Genomic DNA, 24066 nt, shown 5'->3' with positions numbered 1-24066 from the left:
TGCAGTGCACGATGGCCTTCATCTCATGACCCTCCTTTCTCAGCCCCTCAGGTGCTTTGGGGTACAGGCATGCATCACCATGCCCAGCAAGGACATGTAGCTTTTTAATGTGCTTATTAGCCATTGGTATACCTTATCAGAGAGCTGTTTGCTAACTAGCGGCTTGAGTCTGACTATGGAGATGTGTCTTGCCTCACACTGCGACACATCGGTTGATAGTCACAGTGCAAAGCTGAGCCTGGACCCCTGGGACCCTGGAACTATCGTCATGTGACTGAACCACGGATAGTATCAGCCACTGTACCTGGGCCTGAGAGCTCAAAGTGTAGGGCCCCAGCGCTTCTGCCCCCTTTGTCATCTCTGTCTGCCTATCAGTTCTGGGGCTGGTTACGGAACCTACAGCAGGTGACAGTCTCAGCAGTTTGGTGTGAATGTGGATGGTGGCTTCTGGTTTTTAGCACGAGGCTGACGAGGCTGACGTCCTGAGCTAAACAGTCTCTCCTGACACCCTAAAAGGGAAGAAGAAATACTCAAGGTCCCGCACTCATATGCTGTGTGGATGTGACCTCAGCTGCACACAGGGCCTTTGCAGCTGTGACTGGGGAAGATGTGATGGACTGTTACCATTTGAATGGGAAATGTTCCCACCTGGCTCACAGCCCTAGCTTGCAGTGTTGTTAGGGGAGACTAGAGTGTCCACTGACCACAGTTAGTTACTGAGATCAGCTCTCTGCCCCTAGACGCAAAGTGACGATCCACATTGCTGTCCTTTATGAATCAGGATGTGTGGGTACCCACCATGGCCTCCATAGGTGGCCAGCCTGGCTGGGGAGCCAGAGCATCTGCCACAGAGGGTGGTCATCAGCTCCTGAGTCTCCTTTCTGGCTTCTCAAGTCCTCCCTGACTTTTGTGCAGCTATGGAAGGAAACACTTCAGCTGCCTCGGTGCTGGGGCTCTTCCCTTAGCAGTTGAGATGACTTCCTTGTCTAGGAAGGTCCTGAGTTCAATTCCCAGCAATCACCTGGTGGCTCACAACCACCTGTAATGGGATTCGATGCCCTCTTCTAGTGTGTCTGAAGAGAATATCCATCATACTTCCACTGAAACTGCCCTGGGAAGCTGTAAAGATAAATCTCTGAACTGTAAGAGAGACACTGAGGCAGAAATGCAGGAGCTTTATTATAATCAACATATTCTCAACATCAAAGATTAGGAAATTCATTCAAGCAAAAAGTAGTCACCTTCAGTGACCCAGAATCCAGACACAGGGTAGCCCCTCAGGTTGTTTAACTAAAAGGGACTGTAGATGCTTCAGGATGTACACAGCACAGTGTAGGAAGGTCTGCACAGGGGGACCTGGTCTTATGGCTTTAAGGTCCCTTCCTAGATTTGGTTGTGGGTTGTGGCCAAGCCTGGGTCTCCAAAGTGACCCTTGGTTACTTCACACCATTTCAGTAATTACAACGGGAGAAACTGACGACACAGACTCGTGGCCTGGGTTTGCTTCCTGTAAATCCACTGCTGGGGTACTAAATTGCTGGAAAAATTTGAGGAGCCCATCCCTCCTTTAGCGACACAGCCTGGTAAGTAGTCCCATGAAGGCTGGAGGCACACACGGTGCCCGCAGAGCAAGCATGAACTGCAGCTGGAGCCACCGTAGGCCACTGGGACAGCCAGGAGCACCCGCCAAGAGCAGTGCTCCGGAAGGCTCTGCATCTGGCTAAGGGAGCCCTTTGACTTTTCAGAAAAGCAGGGTTCTGCAGCCTCAGCCTGGGAGCAGAAGTGAGCACAGCTGTGGCGGAGCATACCGCCTTATCAAATCTCTCCAAAGTGGTCTCTTCCTCTCAGGACCATGAGTAAGGACTTTCAGCGACTGCTACAGTGTGAAGGACTTGCCGAGTTCTGCTAATGGCACTTCTGGGGGGGTTCAATGACCCTTTAGGGACCCTCGACTAGGACTCTTAGAAACAAAGTTTGGGGTTTGAGCCTCTTCTAGTTTTCAATATGGGAATCTGAGAGAGCTGAGGCCCATGTTGCTTTGTCTGAGGTTTCTAAATGTAGTAAACTCTGTGGGAAGTACGGGAGTTGTTTTTTGTCAGGGAAGCATCCTGGAGATGGCATGGGTGCTGCGGCTGCTGCTGCTGCTGCTGCTGAGGTGCCTGGGTCTGGGCGCTGGTCACTTGCGAGGCTGTTGGATATGCTGCGTTCTTGGAGAAACGTGTTTGTCCATGGAGGCGTGTGGCTTCTGGTGGGCCACCTGTGCAGCCGCTGGAGGGAAGTCTTTGTCACCCTGTGGGGAGACAGCAATATTAACACTAGAGAGAAAAATCCTTCAAACCCAGGTCCGCCAGTCTCCTGCAAGGGTCGGGGATGAGTTGGCTATGGAGTAGTGGACTACTATTGTGGCTTGCAAGGCCCTGCAGGCCACCAGACCCAGGAGCAGGCAGTGGCATGAGCCCATGATGATCACATGGACTGTGATGATCCGTGCAGGCTTTGCCTCAGAAGATCCAGCTGCCACATGGCTTCTGTGAACTGACCTGGGGTGGGCAGGTTTTCCCTGCTAGATATATGTGTTTGCACCATCTGACCTGGGAGCAACACGGGCCAAATCTAGAGTCTCACAGTGGGACTTGTCAGCATTGCTGCGAGCGGGCCTGGGTACTTGTGGGGAAGAAAAGCTCAGGGCAGGGTGGGACCAGGAGATTGAGTCGGATGCAACCTGTGGGGGCCTAGGGAAAGGGCTGGGCTATGTTCCAAGGAGGGTACAGTTGGCTTCTCATACCAGCCATGGGTTTTGATCCGGCCAAGGGCAGACAGCCCCATGTAACCAAGGAGTGAGAATACTGAATAGCGGCATTTAATATTCTTGTGTACAGCAAACCTGCCATGATCTGGCCCTAGGTCTAAATGGCTGTGACAGGTTCTGGTAGTTATGTTGTACCCAGTAATGCTGGGGCAAAGGCAAGAAAAGACTGCACCGGAGTTCATGTGCCCACTCTTACAGGAACAAGTCAGGAGCAGGGATCCCCATCCCCATCGCCCACTGCCCATGTGCAGAGGTCACACACTTACCCGGGCAATAACGCCAGAGATGAACACTGTTGGTTTAGGTGGGCTGGAAAACAGAGAAGAGAAACGAGGATTTAATGAACAATTCACCTGAGGGGAAAAGGGGCAAAGTGACCGCAGAGGAGACGAGAATGAGTGGGGATGGCGTCTGCCACACGAGGAACTGACCTCACCCCCTCTGTTATTTTGTCAACAACCAGGTTGCAAGGGAATTTCAGGGTCACTGGGGACACTTCTGAAGTTGTTTCAGGAAGAATGAGGGTGGGAAGGGATTGCAGCAAAGAGCAGCTGAATCACCCAGAAGCATCGATGCGCCCGAGAGTGAGGCTGGAAACTGGGGCTTCCCTGAAGCAGGGCAGAAGCAGGTTCACGCAGGGTATTCCTTTACAGGGTCCAAGAGGAACCATGAACTAATGTTCCCCGAAAGAGCCACACCTTTGTTGGAGATTCCGAGTCAATGATTTGGGGCTCTCTAGTTATTTTAAAAGCCATTCATTATCTCCCCCTGAACCTGTTCTAACATCCTTTTAACTATTAGATAAAGCCTTTGGAACATGTTAACTAAGCAAGACATTAGCTTCTATCAATGCTGAAGCCAAGAATAAGATCAGACAATGTCTGAAACCTACAGCACAAATATTTTTCTGTGACCCCCGACCTGATATAACTGATAGATCCATTGTCTCAAGTGTGCATGGTGTGCATAGGCCAGAGGACAGCCTTGTGTGTCACTGCTAAAGCACTGTCCTCTGTCTGTCTGTCTGTCTGTCTGTCTGTCTGTCTGTGGGAACAGGTCCTCTTGCTGGCTTGGAATTTGTTAAGCTGGCTCAGCTGGCCAGGGAGTCCATGGAACCTGCTTGCATCCACCTTCCCAGCACTGGGATTACAAGTGTGTTCTACCTTTTCTTGCTTCTATACTGGGTTCTGGGACTGAGGCTCTCATGCCTGTAAGGCAAGGGCACTGTCAACTGGCTCGCTTCCCCACTCCAATGCATTGACTTATTATGACTTTCTTATGCTCTTATAGCTGCTTCCATGATAGAACGATTCATTGGAAGCAATCTGAACTCAAGTTGCTGGACCTTATTCACTTCTGTTTACCTTGGGATAAACCATTTCTTATTCCATTTGAAGCAGGAGCTGTGCTTTGTTCTGACAGCATGAGTGAGACACTCAGAGGCAGACTGGGGACAGGAGGTAAGGACAAGGCCACAGCCCCAAAAGACTGGGGCTGAAAGGAGGTCCTTGGGATACGGTCATGCCTGGAAGGCAGAGGTTGAGGAAGTACCCAAGAGCATTCGGCCCATCTCCTACAGCTCTGCTATTAACCTAACTGTTGAAGGAAGCCACAGTTAGGTTTTGTATGGGTGCAGATGATGAACCTGGTATTTAGAAAGTGTACCGCCGCTTATGTCCTGAAGACTTTAGTAAAAAGCCCTTGAAATTCCAATGATTTCTGTTGTCCCGAGAGCTGAAGAAGCGTCATCTAACCAAACAGCTCAGAAACATCCTTGGGTCACTTGGCTTTGCTGAGTGCTTGTGGTGGGGCTAACTGGGTTGGGGTTTCTCTATTGCATGTTCATTTAACGACAGAGAGGAGTCAATCTGAGAAGTCCAAACCCCCTCGTGTATTGAAGGGGCTCCAGAACACGATGGCTACTTCTGGGAGGAGCTGCCGGAAGGGCACTAAGCCCATCTCTCCCACAGGCAGCCAGCACCGAGGAGTTTTTGGGGGAGGAGCTGATGTCCTGAAACCAAGGTGAGAAATAAATCAGAGAGAGGAAATGGGGACCACCGTGAGCCTAACTCCTTCTCACATCCCTAGAAACTAACTATCCTACCCCCAAGATCCAATCCTCCTGTCGCTCATTGAGTCTTCTAGGCTTTGTTTAAACAGTACAGAAGCATTCTGGTCATGTCTTATGACTTCACTGTGGTCTGGAGAATTCAGAACCTAGGGAAGCTGACTGTGTGAATCTGGTTCCTCTGTCCAGGCCGAGAGTCCACAGGATAAGTGAGGGCAGACAGAAAGGACCGTGGTCAGATGCTCTAGGGTTCCTAAGGCCCATCTGCTTCACCAGATGACCCCGTCCATGGGGGCTGCTGAGTGTGTCTGGGGGATTTGAGGCTAAGAGGTCTGTGGACTGTGGACCCAAAAGCCTGAGGGCCAGAGACTGGACTCCAGCATTCTTCAATCACTTGGAAAGGAATCACTTTGGATGCCCTTTTAAATACCCAGGAACAACCCGAAGTAGGAGCAGTGTGATAATTAATTCCATGTCATTGTTCCCTAAGGTGCAGCTGAGAACTCAAGTGTCCAACTGCTGCAGTCTTTCTCGCTTTTGATTTACTTTCTAATGCGAGTCAAGGCACCTAAAGGCAAACTCAGCCCCTTCAGGAGAACTGCACAAGAAAGTCGTCCTGACAGTGCACCTAGAGAGAATTTGAGTGCGTGGCAGAGGCCATCCCTCAGCCAGAGTCCTAGAAACAGGAAGCCTAACCTACCTCATCTCTGTATACACACACACACACACACACACACACACACACACACACACACACACACACACGTGCGCGTGCGGAGTTGAAAAGCAGATAAGCTAAAACAGTTAACAATGGCTTGGAACTATGTGACAGCTGCCGCCCCAAGTGTCCTGGAAACTAGGTTACCAGGGCCCTCCCATCAGCACCTGCTCCTGGGCATCAAGGACAGTTGGTCATACCCCCAAGGATGCCTTGGTACCATACATCTATTCCACTCAGTCATGGCAGGTGGGTACTTGCCGAGTCAAGCATGATGGGAAGGCAGGGCTCTACACTGTGACTGACAGGAGGGGTGAGAGTCAGGATAGGAGGAAACATGTGATCTCTCCTGTCCATTTCATCACAGATCACAGGGATGGCTGAGGGAGGGCACAATGGTCACAGGCTCTGAGGACCCAAGGACAGGAGGCCCAAGGACAACACTGTCCTTGATGTCCTTGATGGTTGAATCTTTTCTCTCTCTCTTTTTTTAATATCAGGTTTATTTATTTATATGAGTACACTGTAACTGTCTTCAGACACACCAGAAGAGGGCATCAGATATCATTACAGATGGTTGTGAGCCACCATGTTGTTGCTTGGGAATTGAACTCAGAACCTCTGGAAGAGCAGCCAGTGCTCTTAACCTCTGAGCCATCTCTCCAGCCCGACAGCGGAATCCTATAAACGCATCTGCCATTGGCCACGCCACTGCCCTATCTCAAGATACTCACAGGGACAGTGCCCTGTACCATGTAGCTCCTTATGTTGGGGGGTAGGGGGATGGGCGCTTCTGGAACACTGTAAGTGAAACTGACTTGAGGCAGGAGGAACAAACAGAGGACAATGTTCCTCACAGTCTTGGCCTCAGTGGGGTACTAATATCCCAGAGACACTGTGGGAAGGAATTTGAGAAGGAGTAAACATTGCCAACTGGAGAGGGAAATATTAAATTTTATATTGGATTAACATATTAAATATGATTAAATATTAAATATTAAAAATTAGTAAACTCTCAAAACATGAAGTAAAAAGTTCAAATATCTTTTCAAATACATTTTGACCATACGTCTCTTTTTAAAACAAGATTTATTTATTTCATATATGTGAGTACACTGTTGTTGTCTTCAGACACACCAGAAGAGGGCATCGGATTCCATTACAGATGGCTGTGAGCCAATGTGGTTGCTGGGAATTGAACTCAGAACATTTGGAAGATCTGTCAGTGCTCTTAACCACTGAGCCATCTCTCCAGGCTAATCAGATGTCTTAAAATGTGCAGTCTGGTCAGAGACCGTGGTGCCCTGCGGCCCTAGCACTAGGGGAACTGAAGCACAAGCGTTGGAAGCTGGAGTTCAGAGGCAGCCTGGGTCACATGGTACATCCCAGGCCAACCCGGTCCCAGGCAACCCTGTCTCAAAAAACGAAACCAAACACACACACTCTTGCACTTTATGTCCACGTCATATGCCTAGTGATGAACTCACATCAAGATACTTGTACTTCCCCGTGCCACCATGGTCTCTAAGGAGCCACCAGGCTCTGAGTTCACAGTAATCTTGTCACAATGACCGAGGAGACGTCTGTGACCACACCAGCCCTGCTCTGGCTATGAAGCCATAGCGGGACTCCATTTGTTCTGGTGGAGATGGTATTTGTGACTTTGCCAAATGGTTGGTGTGACCCAAGGTCTGTAGTGCCAGTCAAAGGAATTCGGAATGAGAAGCTTGGAACTTCCATTGTGAGCAAGGAATTCAGCTGATTCTGACCCAGCAGCAGGGACAGTAAACAGCCACCATCTAACCAATGAGCATCCTGACTGCCTTGGGGGATAAAGGACGGCCATTCCTAAGACCTCAGCTGCATCTGATGCTGATACAAAAGAAATCAGCAAGCCAAGCGTTGTGGCGCACACCTGAAATCCCAGCATTTGGGAGGTGGAGCAAAGAGTTCAAGGTCAGGCTGGAATCCTGAAACTGCCTTAAAAAACCCTAAACTTAGAACAAAACCAAAGTTAACACAAGTGTGTTCAGAGTCCTGCTGTCTGTGCAGGTCTTCTGGGAGGGATGGGAGAGGCTGGGTGGGCTTGCTTTTCAGCAAAGGGCTTCTAAAAGCTGAGTTTCAGACCTTCTAAGGTGGCTTTGAAACTAGCTGGTTCAGCAGTTAACAGAATTTACCCTCTGCCCATTTCTGAAGCACCCAGGTCAATGAGGTACAGAGCACGTACCGTGTTGTGCTAGCATCCTCATCTCCCCAGAGGTCCTGTCTCCTTCAGAGAGTATGCTGCCTCTCCACGCTGTCTGGTGATGCCACCTATGGCACGGGGCTCGTCCTAGGCAGGGTCTGTTGACTGCCAGCTTCTATCAAGCTTGGCCAAAAGACCTCCCAAGCTCACATTGCCCTTCCTGAAGACCATCAACCGCACCCTCAATTTCTGAGTGACTGCCTCTTACATTTATAAAGTAACTCTTTATAGAAGACTTGCAGACAAGATAGCTTAAATGAAAAGTTCACGACCAAGGGACTCTGCGGCATGGTACAGCATGGTTGAGAACCCTGTGGCGCCGTGCTTTGACACCGGTAAGTCTGAGGTTCTACAGACATGGGAGCTACTCTGGGGCTTCCTTTCCCCTGACAGAAGTCCTTCTGACAGATACGGTTCGGAAGACTCACCATTATTCTGTCAGGAAAAAACCGTCACTCCTGCCCTTCCTTGGCCTCCAGATCTCCAATCTTTAAAAATCACTTATTTCAAGGAACTTCGGGCCAGGAGGAAGAAGTTTCCATCAGTGCCTAGAGTGCTTCCTAGCCACTGCTGGCTCCTGCTTTGTCCCATCCGGCCTGGAGTAGCTGTTCCGAGTCCTCAGGTCACTAAGGTTTCCTGGTCAAGGACCACGTCAAACTTTCAACAGGGTCAACTGAACCACAAGTTCGTCCTCTGTGACTTCCTACAATTTCTTGTTGAACACTTACGTTTTCTGCTGTTTCAGGGTACCTGCAGAAGGCAGGATAAAACACCCACAATGCCTAGGGGCTCAGTGACCTTAGGATATGTTGGCATAATTGAGGCTTATATCACATACTCTTAACTCCCCTGAATCCTAGGTTAGCAATTTGTGAAATAAGTTTCAATATTTCACTCAATTATCTATAAAATGCTACTATCCCAACATGTCATGAATATTAAAATTTAGATGTAATTTTTGCATGGTTTTAAGACTTCATAAGCTTCCTTGTCAGTAATAATCTCTCTGAGAAGCTAAAGTGACGAGCTCTCTCCACCGGGAGAGTCAGACAGGATTCTGATAGTGACTGTCCTAACTTCCTGCCCTATGGAGTAAGGTACACAGAGCCCGGTGATGCTCTTCGGGCAGTGCAGATTTTCCCCAGGTGACAGATTCAGGTCTTAAATCAAAACAGATGTCATCACAGACCCACAGACTGCACTTGAAGGGGAGCTCTCTAGGCCTCGCTCTACTTGGTCTGTCTGACCCGATCTAACAGTTGCTACTTTAGGTCTTAGCTCACTGAAGTCAAGATGCAAATGAAAGTGACATGGTGCCCAAGGGCAGTGGAAAGACATAGTTGGGTCCTAGCTCTGGCCTCTCTGGGTGCAGGGGGTACCAGCCTGGCTCAGGGGAACGTAGGGGATTATCAGCGATGGGCTACCAGCTCTGCCACCCAAGCAGGAGACAGAGCCCGAGGGACTGTTGCTGGGATGGGACAGGCCAGCTGCATGGAGCGACGTCCAGAAAAGGCTCAAGGACAAGCTGGGAGGAGCCATCCCGGTATGGAGGTACATCGGCATTCAGAAAAGGACTTCCCCCTAGAACTCGAAGTTGCCTGGTGACTCAGGGGCAGAGGATCAGAGTCTTGATGTCAGTTTCTAGGAAGAGGCTTAGCAGCTGAATGAGCCGGCGTTTTCCCTGAGAGCAAGCCTGCAGCCGCCTCCTTTACCGGAAGCACACTTAGAAGGAGTGCCAGGCTTCCCCAACACCAGGAGGCTGGCCGTGAGCATCCAGGCAAATGGCGAGAAGTCGGCACAGTCGGTCCCACTAGTGAGCACTGCTAGTGCATGCCTTACTGCTTCCTGACCGGTGGGGATCACACCGACTGGGGAGGACATCGCGGTCCTTCAGAGGGACTGCCAAATCATGTGCTCACCTCAGATGAAATCAACTGCGCCTTCCCACATGGCAGGCAAAGCTGATGGGAACAGCTCTTACCTGTGAGGGGCCCAAGTGCAGGGAGGGCTCTGTGGCCCCAGGCAGGGGTTAGTATGATGCTAAGGGCCTGGGGGCGGGGGGAACACAGCTGTACTGCTCAGTATGCTGGGGACTATGTGTGTGTGTGTGTGTATGTGTGTGCGCGCGCGTGTGTTCATATATGTGTTGGGGCGGGACAGTGCTAATCCAGGATGTCACAGTTGAGCTCTGTAAGTATGCACATCTGTGACTGATCTGAGGTCAGGGCTCAGTGGTGGGAAGAAGCAGCTTTGTTAGGACAGACAGACAGAGGCGAGCAGGTGACCTGGGGGGGGGGTCTTGAGGGGTACGCTCTTCTTGGACACCCTCTGCATGGACACAGAGTTAGGACAACTTGGAAGCAGATCCCTGAACTGTAGTTCAGCTTAGTTTTGAACCCGTGGCCTCGTGTGCTCCCAGAGTTCCCCCTGGGGTGTTTCCTGAAGCATCTCGAAGCAAACAGATGGAAGACGAGTCCTTCCCTGCCTCTCTCCATCCTTTTCATACCTTCCTGGCCTGGTCTTCTATTATTGGGGTTATTAATTTCACAGGCGCCTGAACAGTCATTAGCATGGCTGGTGAGAGGCGGCTTGCTGCCTCACTCTGCTGCACCCAGACAGGGCTTTGTAAAGGCAGTCTTCAAATCTGCCTGCTAAGGCGGCTTCCCTGCCTGCTGCCACCAGATGGTGCTGCTGGTCCTTTCAGAACTGGTGAAGGCTGTGGCCAGGCACAGCATCTGGGAACCCAGTGTTCTCTGTGGCCAGTGGGTGGCTTCTGAGGCGTCAAAGACTGGTGAGAACTCCACCTGGGTACTTTCAGTGTGACTATCCTGATAGAGGGATCCAAGCCCTCTCTGCCGTAGGCACATGCATTTTCTGTGCTTTTCACGAGCAGGTGCTGGGCTAGCACATACATGTGGCTCATGTTCAGTCTGGTCTAACTGCAGGGGCTTGCAGTTAGGAGTTTTGTCATTGGAATTTGTCCTAAGTGCCCGCTCCCTCCTGTAGGCCTCCCAGATTCAGGGCCAGCTTGTTTCCCCAAGGGTTCAGAGGTGGCCAGGACAAGGGTCACATGTGATACAGCAACTCCTGCTTGTTGCTCTAACGCGCTCTTCTTTAGTTGCTTGGCTCACTGGATCTCGAGGGTCTAGCCTAGTCTAATTGCTCTACACAGGGAAGCTAAACCTCCCAGGGCTTTGTATGGGGCTCCCCTGGCTTCTCGTTAGTGCCTTACCATACTCAGGACACAGTGTGAGCGCTACCAGCTGCTTCAGGAGGGGTGTGGCCTTCACCTTGCCTGTGGACAGTTCCAGAAAGTTGCTCTTGGGCTAAGTAAGCTCTTTACAGTCAGAAACCTGCATCCCTTCTCTTCCTCCTCCTCCTTCCTTTCACAGAAGACAAAGATCAACGCTACCTCATGACTAATCTTTCCTCACTGTGGTGGTTTGTATATGCTCAGCCTAGGGAGTGGCACCATTAGAAAATGATGTGGCCCTGTGGGAGTAGGTGTGGTCTTGTTGGAGTAGGTGTGTCACTGTGGGTGTGGTCTTTAAGACCCTCATCCTAGCTGCCCGGAAGCCAGTTTTCTGCTAGCAGCCTTCAGATGAAGATGTAGAACTCTCAGCTCCTCCTGTACCATGCCTGCCTGGATGCTGCCATGTCTCTGCCTTGATGATAATGGATTTAACCTCTGAACCTGTAAGCCAGTCCCAATTAAATGTTGTCTTTATAAGAGTTGCCTTGGTCATGGTGTCTGTTCACAGCAGTAAAACCCTAATAAGACACTCACAGACTCCATATGCAGTAGTGATCTTGGTGGCCAAGAGTCACTACCTTCACCACAGAGGAGAGACCCCTGGGCATGCGAGCCCAGCGCTGCTTTTCCTACAGTCTTTAACCACTCAGAAGCACAGAACGCAGTGTGTGAATGGGCACCAGGGGGCATGGGTTATGGAGACAGAGGTTCTGGGTTCAGATGGGGAACCTCTTGGCCTTATTATCTGTCTGTATAACGGGAATGAGAGTCATCTCATGCAATAGCTGGAAGTCTTCTAAATGAACAAACCTATGGTCATATGTAGCACACGCCTGTTCACAACCTCACATCTGGTGGCAACAATGGAATTAATTTTGTTTCCTGAACTGTGATGTAAGAATTTCTCCTGGAGGCTGGAAGGATGGCTCAATGGTTAAGAGGATGAAAAGTATGGCTCACAGCCATCCATAGTCCCAGATTCAGCGGATTCAATGCCTCTGGTCTCTGGGTGGGGGGTGGGGTAGGGGTGGGGTGGGACTGCATTTGTGTGCACACACCGACACGAATAAGAAAAGTCAATCTGTAAAAAGAGGAATTTGTCCCTCATTCCTTCCTTTTCCATCTCCCTCCATTTTTTTCTTAACTAGAGAATTTCAGGGCTTCTCTGCGCTCATCTGAGGAGTGTCAGGATGTCCACTGGGTCCTCTTAAGCATCACTGGTACCCAAGGACTGGCAGGAATCAGGAGGAGAAAGGCTCCTCTGTGCTCTGAATGGGAAGCCCCATCTGCCTGTTACCCGCACTATTCCCAACAGGACAAGATGCCTTCCTCTGCCGGTGTTCCAGGGAAGAAAACTTTTAGGAAGATTGTGGACTAACACCAAAGGTAGGAACACATTTAAAAATAAGCTGTAGGGCAGGGGCCCTGCTATTTAGCCCCAGAGCCCTGGGGTGAAGGGTTTTGTTTGTTGGGAGGCAGCCCCTGTACTCGCTGAGTCGGGAGTTGGACTTGTCTGCAGTGACGTCTGGAGAGCCTTCTAGCACTGGGTCGGAACCGCCTGAGTGGTGTTACCCGAGCGGCCTGAGAATAATCTGTGTGATCAACAGCCTGTGGGTAAAACCGTCCGTGCATTAAAAGCTTTACAAGTTACCTGATTTCACTAAGTAACACACTTAAAGCGATCCCATCTTTGATTCTGAAAGCACGGATGTTTTTAGGCGCATTCTTTTGAATTTCAATTTTAAGGAAGTACCAGGGAACAGTCAATGGTGATTAGGCAGGTGCTGAAAACACGAGTATTAATCGTTATATCTGGAAATAAAATTCAGGCTCAAGGGTCACGCTTTACAGCAGATGGTTTCTGGGGGGCGGGGGTGTCCACAGTTCAAAGGACAAAGTATGTAGCTTCGGACTGAACTGAACTGCTCCTAAAAGTAGAAGGACCTGACAAGTCCTAATAGAGTCTCCACCAGAAAGGACAAGATGGTCAGACCCAGGCAGCCTCCCCCATCTGCACCTGCTTCTATCTTCAGATCAAAGGTCTTCAGGAGTCAGAACCCAGGAATGAGTGGAAAACAATGACCATTTCACCTCCTTGGGGCTCCTTCTGCCACGGAAGCTATGCGTCTAGGAAGAATCAAACCACCGCCAAGAGCTTAACACAGCTGGATCAAGGTCTGGCACACAGAGTACACACCCAGTATGAGGGCTCTCTGACCTCTTCATTGCTGGTTCCACAGGGTTATATATCTGTAACCCTCTTCATCACAAGTGGTAGACAGGGATTTGGAGAGCTGAGAGCATCAGTCACCTCCCGAAGAATTCTAAGATGACAGATCAGATGCCATCCTGGTTTGGAGATATGCAAACTCAACGGCTGCCTGTGTGGAGATGTAACTTAGGACCCTCTTTAGATCACACCACGCACTTGGGCCTTTTCCAGAGTTAGTAGAAAAGAACAAAGTAGTAAAAAACAAAACAAAAACAAAAACAAACAAAAACCAAATCAAAACAAAAACCCAACACATCACCAATTTTGCTCCCTTTAAAAAAAACAAAAGAGGACTGTTTTCATCTCACAAGGTACCCTGCTATTATCATGTCTACAGCAGGCTGTGTGGTAGCCAGGCATGGAGTACAGCAGGCTGGGTACAGACTGGAATCAAAGCCCCTCAGTCTGGTTCTGCGTGCACTTGGCGCCTCGGGCAGAGCTGCCACCCTCTTCCCTGATACGGACCGGACATGATGATCATTGATCTTGGCTCATTTTGGGTTAATCAATATGCAGAGCCCTAAAGTTGGCTTCTACGACCATAATCCAGGAAGTGTTTGTGCTACCTCTGGAGTGCTTCCTGCTCAGTATCTGGAGAGACAGAGGATGTCATCTCTCTCCTGTCCTAGCAGGAAGGCAGTGACCTCTACCAGGGACCCTGCTCACAGATGAGGGAAAGGCAAAGACTATTCCCAAAGGGCCCCTCTAAGGTCATCAAGAGGCCAGGGAAGCAACCCGCGAGGTCTGCTGGAGGCTGAGACAGAAGGACATTATAATTTTCTAGAAACAACACCGTCCAGTTTCAGTGTGGCCAGTCTCTGTGGCAACCGTGCAAAAGCTGAGTACGTCCTTAAGAATGGACAGAATTTCCACGAGACAGAGCCTGTTGGTGAGATGGGTGAGATGCCTGTCCCCTCACCCCACCCCCACCAAACTATTCTTGGGCTACAGAGGAAGCACAGCTTCTCTGTGAGCTTGGCAAATAGGGGTTTCAGGTGTTGAAAGGAGGAGGAAGAGCAGGAGTTGGTTATACTCTGAGTCATCCGGAGCCCTCCTCTCTCCCATGCCAGCCGCTCTGTGCCTTGTGCTTGGGGTGTCTCCTTCCCCGTGCTTTCCATGGGAAAGTTCATCTCACCAATGATGTAGTCTGGCTTTACTGTTGTAAAGTGAGAAGGCAGAAGATGAACTGAGAGACATTCTCAAAGGCTGAAAGAAACCAAGGCCATCAGGCAAGGCACTAGAGTTTGGATCCTGGTCTCTCTTATGAAACAAGGAGCCAAGCATTCTCTCTGGAGCTCAGAGTGACCTGGGAAGATCAAGTCATCTCTCACATGTGAAGTGTGACTCAGGGAGACACCTGCTCATCAGGGATATGAAGGTAAGGTCGATTCCAGAGGACAGGAGCAGTAGAGGAAGCAGAGAGCCATTGTCCTAGCATAGGGCAGCAGGGCTGCAGGAGCAGTGTGGCCTGTCTGATGCTTTACAGAAAGGACTGAACCCACGGCAACCTGGGCAGTTCCTCTGCAGGTCAGAGACATAATTAGGGAGATGGCTAACAGCATACACAGGGCAAGGAGGAGAACCCCTGGACTGACCCCTCAGCTGGATAGAACACGCACCCAGGAGACATTCAGGTTAAACGAAAACCTACTCTTTAAGTAGCTAGAGGAGAATTCATATTCCCTCTTCCACTACGGCTGGGAAAAAATATCCATTCCCATTCTCTCTCTCTACCCTGCCCACTCCCACCTTAGCCCTATTCACACTGAGTGAAGAAAGTATAAGATCAGTGTTGCTGCATTGCGTAAGTTTCTGAGTTGCCATCACTGTCACCAATGCCAACAAGCACAGCAAGACTGAACGACGAACAATACAACCTAGGTTGGGGCTAGGCTTGAGCAGGAGGCAGGGAATTGCCAGGGCTGGGGAGAAGGCAGGCTCAGTGGAAGAGCAGCTCCTGACTGGGAGTTGCACCTTGCACGTGGGGCCCAAGAGTGGTCCTGGTGTATAGAGCACAGCAGCCAGCCTGTGGGGACCTGTGCTCCCGCAAGGCATCCATAGTCACTGAGCAAACCCTAGTGCCCACCACGGTCTTGGGTGCTATGGACCCAGAGAGCGGCAGAAATGCAGTGTTGACTTAATCAAGTACAAACCAGGATCTAAGGGAGATGTGGACTCGGGGCAAACTTATCCACTGTGCAAACTAACTCAGGCCTTGTCTCTTGGCCGTGTGTGTGTGTGTGTGTGTGTCTGTATAGGTCTCACTCTACTAAAAAGCTAACCCTATAGTTTTGCATTTTGTAATTCCCCCAACACACCTACTGCCTCAAGTCTTGTGCGGACATTCAAAGAGAATGTTTGACACTGGAACTGCCCTGAAAAACCTGCGGCATGTGTCCCCTGCTCTGTAGCAGCAGGGGTGTGAAGCTCTGCTGGCACTGAATGCATCTCCCAGAAGTGAATCTGAAATACAGAAAGAAGGACCTTAGGGAGAGGAGACGCCAATTTGAGAAACATCATGGTGCGATGAACGAACATGTGGCTGCCACCTGAAACAGGTTTTCTTAATTCTTACAAACATTTATTTATTTTGTGCATGTGTGTGCATGTGTGCTGTGTATGTACATGTGCGTAAACATGTGCATGCCATGGCACAAGTATAAGGGACATTTGCAGGAGCTGGTTCTCTGTTCACTAGTTTTGTCCCTGAGATGAAACCCAGGTCACCGGGCTTGGTGGCAAGTGCTGAGCCACCTCACCAGCCTGAGTCTGACTCTGTGACTTGGTTCTCATTTAAAACAGGGAATATGAGCAATGCTCCCAGATGAAAACACCTGCACTCTGCTGCTTGTTTGATGACGGCTGCTGAAGATGGAGTGGGAGGGTCAACCTCGAGCACGGTTCTCTCACACTCAGGAATGCAGGGGAAGCAAGGCTTCTGTCCAGTCAGGATGTGTTTGGTGCATCCTTGGCACTTGACTTAGTAAGGGATCGACTGGAACAAAAAAGAAACTCCAGGATTTTTTAAGGCTCAGTAACGGGGCTGGTTATCAGAAACTATCCCAGTATAAACGATTTTGGCGCTGCGGTTTTCAGAAATGACCACAATGGCAGATGGTACTGTATCTTCTCCCACGCTTTACCCTAAAACAACTGGACAAATGAAAGCACTCCCCACCCCTGCTGTCTCTCTGCTGACCAGCAGAGGGAGAAGGTACTATTCGAGGGGGCCTTGAGTCTTCTGCAGAGTGGCCATGCCTCCACAGCACATTCTGGGTTTCTGGGTCTGTCCTGGTGTAGAGACCAGCAGTGACCTCTTTCATTCAAGGGCCCAGCACACTAAGCACATGCAGGCCACTCGAAGATGACACACGAGTCTAGAATGCTCCTCACCTCTATTCCTCCTCGTAAGACTTCCATCTTCCTGTGGCACCAATGCTCACCCACCCTCTACTCACTCTGACCTTGATAGTCGAGCCAGCTGGTAAATGCCAGCTTCAAAGGCGACCACACATGCTACCTTTCTGTACTTTCCCTGACTCTCTGAGGGCAGAACTGGTGCACTGCCAGCTGTGTTTCCGTAAGAACCTCCCACTTAACCAAAACACAATGAAGGCTTCTAGACCCTGGCTCCCTCTGGAGGTCAAAGACGATGGGGAGTTTGTGAACCCAGAGTCCAGCACACTGTTTGGTACACACAGATGTTCCCCAGATGCTAGGAGCATCATCAGAGAGTGACGTTAAGCTTACAAAAGTTTTTAGTGGCACAGAGATAGTTAAGGAACCAGAGGTGGCTAACCCCTGTTCCCGTCTGAGAATTGTATCCAGCTGCTTGGGTGCTGTCAGCCTCAAAGGTCTGAGAAAGAGTGACTGGAGATGTGTGGCTTGTTACCCAGCAATCCAGCTGAGCTGCATCCATGGGCCATGGGCTGCTACTCACTTTAGAGCCCAAGGAAACGGGTTCTCTCTCTAGCTTCTGTGCAATCTCATGCCTCCCCCAGCGAGCTCAGGCTAAGGAGCATTTCTTCAGAGAACTGGAGAATAGGGGTAGGGCCATGATAGGGACATTAGGTGGGAACAGAAAGGAAGAGAAGGGCCCGTTGTGTATCTGTTCAAGAGACTGAGTTAAACTTATCAGGAACTAGCCCTGTGCCCCTGTCCCACGCTGACTCGGGGCACTGGCAGCAATGGCTGGGTCTCTTCAGAGGACTCCTGCTGTATGTTCCTAAAAGTCTGGGATAGTTCTGAAAGTCCAGGTGACCAGCATCAGACTCCGTGGCACAGAAGGTTTTTCCTGTAAAGCAACTGATGTCATTCATAACTAGAAACTCAATTCAATGCAAAGAAGATCACTACCTCAAAGGCCTGTTCTCAAGACAGAGCTGTGAGGCTGCCAGCCTTGTCTTCAACAGAAAATCTGGTGTGCTGTCTCCACAGCCAAAATCTCTAACACCAAAGACTCCCTTCTTATCTGGGACAGCTTCCAACTACTGGGCCCAGTTACCTGTGTGGAGACAGAAGACAGCTATTTCCACAGGTCTGTTTTGTCATTGATCAGTAAGGGCTGGAGAGAGGTCCAAGGTCTGTGAGGAATGGCTCACTTGTGGGTGTTGGACCACCCTGAGAAGACAGCATCTCCCACCGCCCCCCTCAGGAAGCTTACTTATTGAGGCATGGAAGGGTCTTCTTATATACAGTGCGTTTTTCTTTAGGTTCTCATCTGTCTCATCTTACACAAAATCCGAGTGTAGGATATTGAATGTTTGTGCTAATCTCCAGGGCTCAGAGAAGAACCTGGCTCTCTCTAGACTCGGAGCAGCCCTGCCTGTGGGCAGGGAGCACAGCTCAGACTTCTAGGTATGGAGCCCTCCTATGTGCTGTGAACTAGGGACAAGTGTGTGGGATTCAATTTTAGAATTCTGCAAGTGTCATTTTGAGAGAGTAACCTGGTCGACTAAGCTCTAAAAAGACTCCCCTAACAATTAAAAGCAATAGACTGAAGGAGCCATACGGGATGAATAAATTATTAAACTACTAGGAAGTTGCTATAAATATGCATGCAATTCAATAATTCATAATGGACGAGCACAAGAAGGCTCTGCTGGCTTTAGCAGCAGCTAGCATCCCGGGGCATGTGCCATGGCCTCTCGACAGACAAGCCTGGGTGCAGGCGCGGGAGGAGCCTTCTGCCTTCTGGAGAGAAGCCCTTAGCACTCGTGCCATGCCCGTGAGGAGCACTGGAGACCCAAGAGCCTTTTCCTGAACTGAGGGACAGAGCACGCCCCTCAAGCACGCAGGCCGGGAGAAGGTACAGGGAGCTCTCAGCTCCCTGCCTCAGTTTCCACTGCAGCTCCCATCTCTTCTACCAGGAACCACCAGGGCTTCCAGAACTCTGTTTCTCAAGGAGGCAGGCCATGTGTGTGTGTGTGTGTGTGTGTGTGTCTGTGTGCTGCAGTGTGCATGTGGAGGTCAGAGGACAACCTTTGGGGACTGGTTCTCTTTCCACATTACTGAGGCAAGCTATCTGTTGTGTGGGCTGCTCTGGGATACTCCTGGGTAGCTAGTGCATGAGCTCTTGGGTGGTTCTCCTGTCTCCACCTCCCATCTTGCTATCATAGATGCCTCTGCACGCAGGTTTGGCGGGAGGCGAGTTCTGAGGACCGAGTTTTATTCATGAGGCTTGCACGCAAGGACCTTTAAAGTGCCCCACTTTTACCCTCATACATGTGTCTACAGAACACAGCACTATCCTAAGGAGGGTAAGTAAGGACTCACCTCTGTGGCACCTGCGTGAGCACGCGCACTTCAGCCTGGACACGTGAGGACCACACAGATTTCCAAGCCCTCTGCACGGCTCCTCTGCCTGCCCCGGTGTTGCTGGCCTTTCTGCTCTTTGAATCATGGGCCTTTCCCTTGAATTGCACGGACACTTATGGCAGTCCCACCCAAGGATCTACACAGAGCAACACTGGCTTCTCATTTAAACACACCCGCCACTCCGAGGGGACGGTGCAACCACCAGCCTTGACTTGTTCCTTTCTGCACTGACATTGCTGAGTATAAACACTCTAGCTTGTGGTTTTACAGTCTTTCCCTGATGCCTGTGCATGTCTGCCCACAGTCCCTCGGCCTTCAAGTGTATGCATGCCAGGAACGCGCAGCACTGACTTCATCCTGTGCAGCTGAGGCAGATCTAGCCTGTGGCCGTAGGACTCTGTGTATCTGTTGACCTCAGGATGGTGGTTCAAGATCTCTTTGGTCCTTTGGTGTGATTGCTGGGACCCCTGGTCACCAAAGCTTTAGGAACTCTGCTTCCTATGTGTCTCTTGCAGAAAGACAACAGACAGGTGTTTTTTTTTTTTTTTAAGCTGCCTATTGTTACATAAGCAGTGATGGGAGATTCAGGACCCAAACTCTCAGGTTGTCACCAGAGCCTGGGCTTCTAGCCATAGATGATGCTCTTCAAAATTCAAGGCCTCAAACGCATGCTAAGCTACATGAAACACCCCCAGGCTAGCTGCTGAAGGATTGGTCCCCAGTTGACAGTGCTATTCTTGGAGGTTCTAGAAACCTGTGAGAGGCAGAGGCTGGCTCGAGAAGGTCACTGGGGAAAGCCCTGGGGCTGGTCCTTGCTCCTGCCCTCCCTCTCTGCCTCTTGCCGACATGTTGTTACAGCCATGATGCTCTCTCTGCCTCATCTTGGATTCAGACCCTGCAAGCTGAGGACTATGGATTGAAACCGTGAGCCAAAATAAATAACTCCGCCCTTTAGCTTGTTCCCTTTGGCACTTGTCACAGAATGGAAAGAGTGACAGCCACACTGGAGGGCTGTGAGGAGGGTGGGTCTGTGACAATAAAACAGCTGTGACCACTACAACAGGTCCCCAGATCCTGTAACCAGACACCATGGCACAGAAGGGTGGTGTGCTCCTAACAGGCACGTGAGCTTTCTGACAGACTATAGCTTAGCTCTTTCACTAATTGGAAGTTTATGTTTGCTGGGGGGAAGGGCTACAGACGACAGGAGGAAGATGGCAGGAAACCATTGAAAACCCTTAAGAAGACTAGACTTTGGAAGGGAATTAGAAATATCCTATAATAAAGATCTGTACAGTAATAACTGGTATGTTTATGACAAACACTTCTTGTGCATCAATCACATTGCCCTCAGACAGGCTTGCGCTGCCATGTGATCTCAGAGGAGCACCATGCTGCTTTCTCTGGTCTGCAGAAACAGACCACACCGCCTGCTGTTCAGTATTAGCACCGGCTGCTGAGGTCTTGCACCACGAGGGCACATCTTGCCAATGGCTGCTGTTGACAAACAACAGACATGGTCCTTCGAAGACAGAGATGAGCCACTTGCTATGGAAGACAAACAGAGGTGCAGGTCTAGCGATGCACACCTGTCCTGTCTAAACACCTCACTCTTGCCTGGTGTCCAAGACCCAGATGGAGCAGACTCCCAGACAGGGGCACGGCAATCAGGCAAGACACCACATAGTTGCCACAGTTGGAGAAGGTTTTCACATGCTCTGTCACCTCCCAGGTATGGTCACGAGTGTCCCAGGATATTGCTGGAAGGTGTTGAGCAGTAGATAGAGCAGTGTTGTTGGGTACATAGAACTGTGTGGCTTTCTCTAAGGCAAGGGCCTTCCTTTAACTAGACCCCATGCTACCGCACACTGTGTGTGAACAGGAGGGAGTCTGTCTGGTGCCCAGCATCCCTTGACTATGAGACTCGTTATAGAAGTGCTTGTTAGGCCCAGTGTACTAAGACACTGGCTTCTGACAATGCTGTACAAAGTGTGTTCTCAGCCCTGCGCCTGGCTCAGCTGGAGCTGGAGTCTGGGGCAGATGGTGCCTTTCACTGGAACCTGTGCTCTGGCCAGGGGAAAATGCCCAGGCTGTGGCAAAAGTGAGTCAGGCTGGAAACCTAAACTGCTTGCCAGCTGCTGTACCTTCATGTTTTCAACTCAAGTGGTCCGAGCCCCAGCCTCTCTCAGGGGAACAACAGGATACCTCTGGGTAGATGAGCCGGTTACAGCTGACAGGACATCAATGCATACCCACTGCTGAGAATGGCCCAGTGACCACCACCCATAAAATGCCGCATCTTTCCACGTGAGAGATTTCTATCTTATTTCATTTCTGACCCAGAAACTCAGGCTCTGGGGGACGGGATGTCTTTCCACCGTCACAGACCGGAGGCTAACAACACCTAAAGCTCCCTCTCTAGCTATACACCCATAATGCTGCACCCTGCCCTAAGGCTTGGGGGGTGGAGTGAGGATGCTGGACAGCAAGAGCGGTCGGTCCCTCCAGCCAGCAGGCTGCTTGGTGTACTCAGAGACAGTCCTGGAGCCAATGAGGTGGCGCTGGCTCCTCACTTAGAAATGACTAGGGCAGGGAGAGAGGCAGGACTTTTGACAGCAAGTGGAAAAAGCATAGTCAGGTCTCAAGGCTGGATGGCAGGGGGCTGCCTCAGTCTGCTCAGCGTTTTTTGCTTGAAAATGGAGAGGGGAACTGAGCCTGGCAGCAGCCCTACACCCCATGGCTCTGCTCTACCCTGAGGTGTAGAAGCAGGCTAGGGATGAATTAGTTCCCAGGTGGCATCTGTTGACCTTAAGACCCACTACTGACAATGTCCCGAAGACCTGGCAAATGTCCTTCTTTTTTATTTTGGTGGAGCTGGGGACCCAACCCAGCTTTGTGCACGCCAGGCAAAGGTTCTCCTGACCATTGAGCTATATCCCTAGCCACTCATAAATAGTCCTCGAAAATTATCTTATTTTTACTTTGTACTTTTGCCTGCATGTATGACTGTGCACCACATCCTGGAGACTAGATGGTGTTAGGTTCCCTGGAACTGGAGTTACAGATGGTTCTGCGATGCCGTGTGGGTTCTGGGAATTGAACCTGGGTTATCTGGAAGAGCAGTCAGTGCCTATAACTGCTAAGTCATCTCTCTATCCCTCCCCTGATACTTGTTGAAAATAGCTATTAGGTCAAAACTAGGTCAACAGCACCCCTCTCAAAGCAATATAATAATGTGTAGACACAAACATCACAGAGTAAGTGGGTTAGCTCAGGTGTGGAGGACCAGTTCTCCGATGCCATGGGAAGAAGAGGGCAGGCTGCGGCAGGCAGGGTGAATGTCAGTCTAGCCCATCACCCGTGCCCCTAACCGTGAGAACCCGCCATGGGATTTCAACGTGAGCTATTTATCACTTTCTGCACACGTCAACTCGTCACATGGAATAGTTAATCTGATGAGACTAAATTGGGCCTGACAGCATGTCTCTTGACACATCCTGCCCAGACTTTGCAGCGATAAACAACGTTGTTAATTTCTCCAACGGGGAAAGCTCCCATTGGCCTAGGTTTGCTTGGTGGACGTCCACCTTACAGCAGCACTGCCCTTAGTGAGCACTGTGACCAACGCTTGCAAGCCTGATAGCCAATGGCTGTGTAATTACTGAATTACTGCATACCGTTTTTAGGAACAAAAAGAATATGACAGGAAAGTACAGAAATCGCAAGCCATCCATGACGAATCAGTAAGAAATGAGGCCAAATAGGCCCCAAATGTAAAAACGAAACAAAACAAACAAACAAACAAACAAACAAAAAACAACCTCAGGAACACAGCCAGCATGCAAGGCAAATCCTCTGAAGTCTAAAAAAAAGTCTGTGGGTAAAAGAAAGAAATCTTTTAAATATAGCTCCTCTCCATCATGGTGATTCTATTAAACATTCACTTCTGTAGGAGGGTGGCTGTTAGCTGCCATCCCCCACACAGGCTGGATACCACAGTAATATCACCTGTTGAAGATGGCCTTCTCACTCTAGCACCCACTGACTGACACTTGTGTCAGCTCTTCTCAGAGGCTAAGCTTTTCCATAGTCCTCTAAGGTCATCAGTGGGGAAAGAGACCACAGAGCCCATACCAATCACCAGAGCCACAATGCTAGACAGCCATTGTCCCATGTACCAAGAAATCCTCTGTATGCATTATGCTTCTAGCCACTGTAGCCACAAAGTCCCAACACTGTAAGGGATAGCCACTCCTTGGAGCTGTATTCCTTGACGGCATATCAGTGGAGAAGCAACACAGACACGTCCTGCAGCTACCACGGCCACCTCTATGAAGGACTTGAAAGCAGCTGAGAAGGACTGGAGAGATGGCTCAGCAGTTAAGAGCACTGACTGCTCTTCCAAAAGTCCTGAGTTCAAATCCTAGCAACCACATGGTGGTTCACACCATGATTTGACGCCCTCTTCTGGTGTGTCTGAAGACAGCTACAGTGTTCTTAGATATAATAATAAATAAATCTTAAAAACAAGAAAGCAGCTGAGTATTTAGTCTAAGGCAGATTGTGTGAGAAGACTAACCTGACCGAGAATAAAAACACTGTCTTGACAGCTTCTCAGATACAAAATTAAAGAATGTTAAAACCTATGGGAACTCAACCCCCCCCCCCCCCACACACACACAAGTTGATATTCACAGTTGGCTGGCAACCTATGTCTTTTAACGGGGCTTGCATTTCTCCATGATGCCTTATGTAAGGGCCACTCAGCTTGTAGAAGAGCAGACCTTTACTCTCTTGCTATTGCTAACCATGTGTGCTGTCTGACCTTGGGACTTTGGGACGAGGCAGAGCCTACGAGGGGAGGAGGTGCCAGCAGGTTTGACC

At 50.0% G+C, this 24066-nt stretch overlaps 1 protein-coding gene across 1 annotated transcript in view; it reads right to left on the bottom strand.

The window, feature by feature from the left end:
* Nucleotides 1-1155: 1155 nt before the first annotated feature.
* The window catches only part of Dap (death associated protein), a 49626-nt gene continuing 26715 nt past the window's right edge, over nucleotides 1156-24066 (bottom strand). Inside the window, exons 3-4 of the mRNA XM_021183854.2 lie at nucleotides 3076-3118; nucleotides 1156-2290 (exon numbers count right to left, since the gene is read on the bottom strand). Of these exons, the coding sequence (XP_021039513.1) occupies nucleotides 2177-2290; nucleotides 3076-3118 (157 nt within the window). The 3' untranslated portion in view covers nucleotides 1156-2176. The remainder of the gene's footprint in view (nucleotides 2291-3075; nucleotides 3119-24066) is intronic.

The sequence above is a fragment of the Mus caroli genome, chromosome 15 (genome assembly GCF_900094665.2).
Source record: "Mus caroli chromosome 15, CAROLI_EIJ_v1.1, whole genome shotgun sequence".
NCBI lineage: Eukaryota > Metazoa > Chordata > Mammalia > Rodentia > Muridae > Mus > Mus caroli.
This window is presented reverse-complemented; position numbering and strand designations above follow the sequence as displayed.